This window comes from Octopus bimaculoides, chromosome 2 (genome assembly GCF_001194135.2).
Source record: "Octopus bimaculoides isolate UCB-OBI-ISO-001 chromosome 2, ASM119413v2, whole genome shotgun sequence".
Taxonomy (NCBI): domain Eukaryota; kingdom Metazoa; phylum Mollusca; class Cephalopoda; order Octopoda; family Octopodidae; genus Octopus; species Octopus bimaculoides.
In genome coordinates, this window is record NC_068982.1 from 155,366,910 (window position 1) to 155,373,466 (window position 6,557).

Below are 6,557 nucleotides of genomic sequence, written 5' to 3' on the forward strand. Positions count from 1 at the left end.
TATATATATATATATATACACATACTCATACGTACATACATACATATATACATGCATACATACATACATATATACATACATACCGACGAGATATGTTGTAGCTAGGACACTGTATAATGAGATCCGTCGGAAGAATAACTCCGAGGTCAAGGAAATAAGTACCCACAGTATGGTAGAAGCCATACCCACTCATAATAAAAAGGAATACTGGTGGAATGTACCAGTGAAGACCTTAACAAAATAGAATAACCTAAACACAAATACACACACACCAGTGAAAACCTTAAAACACATAATAAACCTGACATAGTGATTTGGGATAGAGAAGAGAAACTGTGTACAGTTGTGGAATCAGCTGCCCAGCGGATGTTAACATTAAGCTAAAAATTAGCGAAAAAGAAAATAGCTACGCTGAACTATTGAGAAATCTGCAGTTACTCTATCCAGATTGCAAGTTCAGATTTTTACCTGGGATATGTAACACATTGCCTAAGTACCAACCTTGAGAAATTAGGTTTCTCAAAACCAGGAAGGAGAAAGCTGATTCGAAGACTACAGATCCAAGCCATCACTGGAACTGTATAAATCTGTAAAACTTTCCAGTTTAACATTTAAGTATATATAAGCATGTCTAGTCATGCAACTAATATGTATAAGAATGCATAAAACAAAACATACAAATCTGCATATACACATACATACATACATACATACATACACACATACATACACGCACACGCACACACGTACACACATACAAGCACGTGCGCGCACATACATACATACATACATACATACATACATACATACATACATACATACATGCATGCATGCATACATACATACATACATACATACATACATACATACATACGTACATACGTACATACATATATTGTGGAGAGCGGCTCCAGTGACATTTGAACATGCAACGTACATAACCGAAACAAATCCTGCTCGAAAATTTCATCAATCCACCGCCTTAGGTCGGTACTTCATTTTTCGGCCCCAAAAATCTGAAAGGTTAAGTTGACATGGGCGAGATCTGAATTCCGAGTGCAGAAATCCGAAACAAATGTTGAAAGGCATTCTTTCCGACGATCTAATAACTGTGTGTATGTATGTACATACATACATACATACATACATACATACATACATACATACATACATACATACATATACGCATACACACACACACACACACACACACACACACACACACACACACACATATATATATGATATGCTGAAAAATTCATAGGCAGACGAAGACACACTCATGGAATGTGACCAAATGAGGTTTATTTTTCAACATAGTCCCCCCCTTGCTGTCCATACACTTGTTTGCGCTGCTCGGATCCCATTGATGAAGCTTTCAGCCGGTTGGTGAAAAAAAATTATCAACAGCAGATATGACGTCATCATCACTGCAGTACTGGTTCCCAGCTAAGGGTTTTTTTCGTGTTGGGGAACAGATGATTGTCAGATGGGACCAAATCAGGAAGACAGGGAGCCTGATCAACCAGTTCAAAGCCACTGTCATGTGATTACAAAGCAAACTTCTGATCCATACAGCCAAGACTGAATATTCGACTTAGTTTAATCACTTAGATTCTTCTATTTCTTCTAGGTAATGGCAGTTTCTCTAAGGTCAAGCTACTGCGCAGTCTGACTAATCACTCACGACAATTTGCAGTGAAAATCGTAAACCGTTCGAGAGCTCCACGAGACTTCTTAACTCGATTTTTACCGAGAGAATTGGAATTTTGGCCCAGTCTTAATCATCCAAATATTATAAAATTTCACGAAACTTTTGAAGAAATGCATCTTGTATATATGGTCCTTGAATACGCCAGCCGTGGAGATCTTTTAGCACACATTCAGAAATATGGTTCTCTGCCGGAAGACAGAACAAAAATACTTACACGACAGGTAAGTTTTTTAATCTTATTTATATATTTACGTTATTAGTTTTACTTGTTTCAGTCATTTGACTGTGGGCATGCTGGGGTGCCGCCTCGAAGGGTTTCAGTCGAACAAATCAACCCCAGGACTTTTTTTTAAAAGCCTAGAATAGCTGAGTTACGGGGATGTAAACACACCAACACCGGTTGTCGAGCGTGGGGACTGACAAACACAGATACACACACACACATATACATGCATTTATACGAGGGGCTTCTTTCAATTTCCGTCTACCAAATCCACTGACAAGGCCTGAGGCTATAAGAGATGACACTTGCCCATGGTCCCACGCAGTGTGACTAAACCCGGAACCATGTGGTTGGGAAGCAAGCTTCTTACCACACAGACAATGTGCTGCTCAGTTTCCTTCTATCAATACGAAAATACTGATCACTTCAAGGGGATATGATAGAAGACATTCCCCCAGCATTGCGCTTATTATACTAGCAAACTGTTTACTTTTTTTCATCTTATACTGGAGGAAGGGCCACTGCCCTTGACCTCAAGCCCTCCCAGAGTAGTAAGACTTATACGGTTGATATTCAGTTGAACATTTGTAAATAGACATGTACATTGAAATGAAGAGCAGGAAATAAATTACGAATAGTTGATGTTTGGGGTAGGGAGGAGTCGGAACAGTGATTAGTCTGGGTGGTGATGCAGTTATTGTTTAAACCCATCAAATTTGTGATCAAAGACGTTCCATCTATGACCATTTCAATTTTTTTATATCATGAACTACGTTGTTTTAATAAATTTTTCTTTATTTAAGAGTTACAGTACAGGTACCCTTCATTATCTTATAATGGCTCAAACACGAGCCAGTTAGAAGTGGTGTGCAAATAGCTAACAACAGCAGAAGAAAAGGCAGAGAGAGGAAAGCGATCACGTTTATATGCCAGTGTTCGTAGTGTGATATTAAGCGAGTTTTTTGCCAATCGTTTGAATGACTGCAATCTTGGATGTTTGTGTATATTGCTGCAAAATCGTTCGCTGATTTGGGAGTAGTATTCTATTGGCGGTGGAGGGGATTTTATTTAGCAATTTATAAAGGCTAAAGTATTTTCTGGTCCGGAAAAAGGAAGACTAGTCTTGGGGTATTGCTTTAGCTGTGCCACTGAGGGATCGCCAGGGGAGATTATCAGGGGATTGTGAGAACGAATATTTTAAGATAATCTAACAATGTGTTACTAATTGTAAGTCAACAATTGTCATAATGTATGTAAATATCATCAAAACAATGGAGAAAAATATTTAGGAAAATACAAGTAAAAAGAGAACATACTCCCGTAAATAATCTTCTATTTTGTGTTACTTCTTTTAATACAGTCTGCTCTCAGAGAGAGATTGGGGAGAGTGGGAGAGGTGGATGTGAGTAAATAGTAGCATGTGTATACGTCTGAGTGTAGACAGTTAAATAGGATACTATAGATAATGTTAATGTGAAGGCAATGTACTCCACTTGTTGTCGGGACCTCAGGCTTGGACAAGAATTTAGACTCTGCTGTACCATGCTAGCCCATTGCACCAATATACCGTCGATTAAATTGACTTTAATCCTTGATTGTACTTTATTTTATCGTTACCGGAAAGGTGAAAAGCAAATTGACTTCAGCTGGGATTTCAACTCTGAACGTAAAGAGCTGAAGAAATACAAGGATTCTGTCAATTTAGCACCCTCCCCCGTAACTAATGAATTTAGTTATTTAGTAATTGAGAGTCGCAACTGTCCTAGCAATAATACTTCTTACTGAAGGATCGATGGGTTTTTTTTTCATCTTATCATCGACGCTAACAGCTCTCTCTCTCTCTCTCTCTCTATCTCTCTCTCTCTCTCTCTCTCTCTCTCTCTCTCTCTCTCTCTCTCTCTCTCAACCCAGTAACTAAATCTCTACGCCAATCATGGGCAAAGTGCAACCTGCGGGACTTTCTGAATGACACACCTAACAAAAAGTTACCTTAAATTCTTTTGGTAGTGCGGCCCGCCCGATGATGAGCCACGCTTCATGCTGCCTCACATTGAGTCACTTGTCATGCGGCCCGCTTTGAAGAAGGTTGCCGATGCCTGCTCTGCGTTGTTGCTTGACCTCCTATTAGTAGCAACCAAACCTTTCCCAAATCACACTCTTTCATTTTAAAAGGGGTTTTGATGGTTTTGATTATAGGATCACTCGATCAGGGCTAACTTGGAGTTTAATGATAAAAACTTTAAATTAGTAAAAAATACTTCCAATATTCTCCTGTAAAGTATGGCAGAGACACACCTAAAATAAGGTAGAAGCACAATATTATGACTCCATTACTGAGGGGAATTGGATCATTGACGAGCGTGCATTTAGCTAGAAGAGTTGAGCTCATTTTTCTTTTTTCAAGCAAGATCAATGCCGTATTAAGGAATGGGCACAACTGAACATTTACCCAAAGTTCTCACGAGTTTAGATGCCAAATGCCAACCAATGTATGTTGTGGTTTGAAGTCAATAAACGCATAGGATCTTATAACACTGTTGAAACGTCCTTAGACATGCATTTTATGAAACATTGGACCTCGAAATATATCACAAAAAGATATAAGTAAAGCATGTAAGTATTGGGTTGAAAAATTCTTTGGGTTAGAAAAAGTCGAAGGCTGCTCGATTTTTTTCTATCCTAAAGGGTTTTTCAACCCAATACTTACATGCAGTTATCTATAGCTTTATTTGATGTGCATCGGGATTCCAAAAAAGAATTATTTTACGTTCTCTTGAAAGTTTATAAAAGTCTTATGACGTCAATGTATTTTAATTGCTTAACTCTTTAACTGAGAAATTAATTTTCATGGTTATTCCAGTAATGATGTTAAGTATTTACTGCAAGTCACGTTGCCTCAATAAAACTGGACATATCTCAACGGAAAATAGTGTCGAACATGGCATTTCTCGACAAAAGATAGATTGGTATATAAAACTGCTTTCTGCAGTTAACGGTAATAAAATTTTCAATGGCTATATCTGCTTCCCGCAGTAAAAGCGAAATCAAGGATGGATTCTTTTTAATAGTTAATCCGACCCTGTTCACAGGTATCTAGTTGTTACTAGCTTCGATATCAATTGCCAAGTAGTGAGCTCCGCAACATCAGTTCCGAAAAGACAAATACTCAGATGTCTGTACATGTAGCACAAGCTATTTAATTCTCCATTCAACAATATTATCAATTTTCATTTATTTTTTCTCTCTTTTTCCTTCTTGTTTTGCTAAACCCCAGATCAGGCCAAATCGAATATAGCTATGATTAAAAGCGTTTCATTTGTGACTAGCATGTCTTCTTTTTCAGATACAGCATATCTAAAGTTGTTAACCAATGTGGCCTATCATTTTTAAAGATAGTAGAGTGTGTGTAAGATTTTAATGATATTTGGCTAGTTACTAGCAAATCGACTACATATCATCTCTCGTATCGATTCGTCTTATTTATTAATTATATTTTATTCATTGTTATAGATATGCCAAGCGATCCATTACCTTCACAGTCAAAACATTACTCATCGTGATCTCAAACTGGAAAACCTTTTACTTGATGACCTTGGTAATATCAAGATTACAGACTTTGGTTTCGCAAAACGTAATTATGTAGGAGAATTAAGTCGAACATTTTGTGGTTCCAAGTCATACGCCGCTCCCGAAATTCTACTTGGGAAACCTTACGATCCCCGCAAAGCAGACACGTGGGCAATAGGTACGATCCTTTACATTATCAGTACAGGTAAAATGCCGTTTGACGAAAACAAAAGCATAAAAAGTATTCTAGAAGAGCAACAGAAACTTGATTTCCCTCTATACAACTATCGAAAACTGAGCAATGATTGTAAGGACCTTTTGAAAAATTTATTTACATTTGAATATACTAAAAGACCGACTGTCTTAGAAGCACTTTCTTGTCAATGGTTTAAATAAGACTGAAAAACAATATCATTAAACTCATCTAAGAGAATTATAATGGGAATAAATGGCAAAAATAACGTGATTAAAGAACTGAATTAATCGAAACAGTTAAGAATAAAAATATCAAATACAATCAACTTATTTGTATGTGTACGCCATATATACACATACATACGTATGTATGTATGTATGTATGTACTTATGCATGCATGTATGTATGTAAATGGTTATATCTGATTCCCGCAGCAAAATCGAAATTAAGAATGGATTCTTTTTAATACTTAATCCGACCCTGTTCACATGTATCTAGATGTTACCAGCTTCGATATCAATCGCAAAGTTGTGAGCTCCGCAACATCAGTTCTGAAAAGACAATACTCTGATGTATGTGCCAGAGATTATGGCACTCTCATATCTCTGAGCCTGCGATTCATATTGGCACCAGACATCTCGCTCTGGCTTGTCTCTGGATAATGTCAATAGAGTGGAGAGGGTCTATAAGGTGTTGTGCAAGCCTTATTGGACCTAAAACTCTGCACAGGCATTGCTGACCTCTCCTCAATATGTACTGCTTTCCCCCGCCCCCTATATATATTATCTTATTTTCAGTATATATGCACCTTTATTTTTAGTATATATTTATTCATTCTTAGTATATATTTATTTATT

General features: G+C 37.3%; 1 protein-coding gene across 1 annotated transcript in view; it reads left to right on the forward strand.

Annotated features, from left to right (window-relative positions):
- The window catches only part of LOC106877051 (testis-specific serine/threonine-protein kinase 3), a 16,589-nt gene extending 10,568 nt beyond the window's left edge, over window positions 1-6,021 (forward strand). Inside the window, exons 2-3 of the mRNA XM_014925837.2 lie at window positions 1,634-1,935; window positions 5,448-6,021. Coding sequence (XP_014781323.1) covers window positions 1,634-1,935; window positions 5,448-5,900 — 755 coding nt within the window. The 3' untranslated portion in view covers window positions 5,901-6,021. The remainder of the gene's footprint in view (window positions 1-1,633; window positions 1,936-5,447) is intronic.
- Window positions 6,022-6,557: the final 536 nt, after the last annotated feature.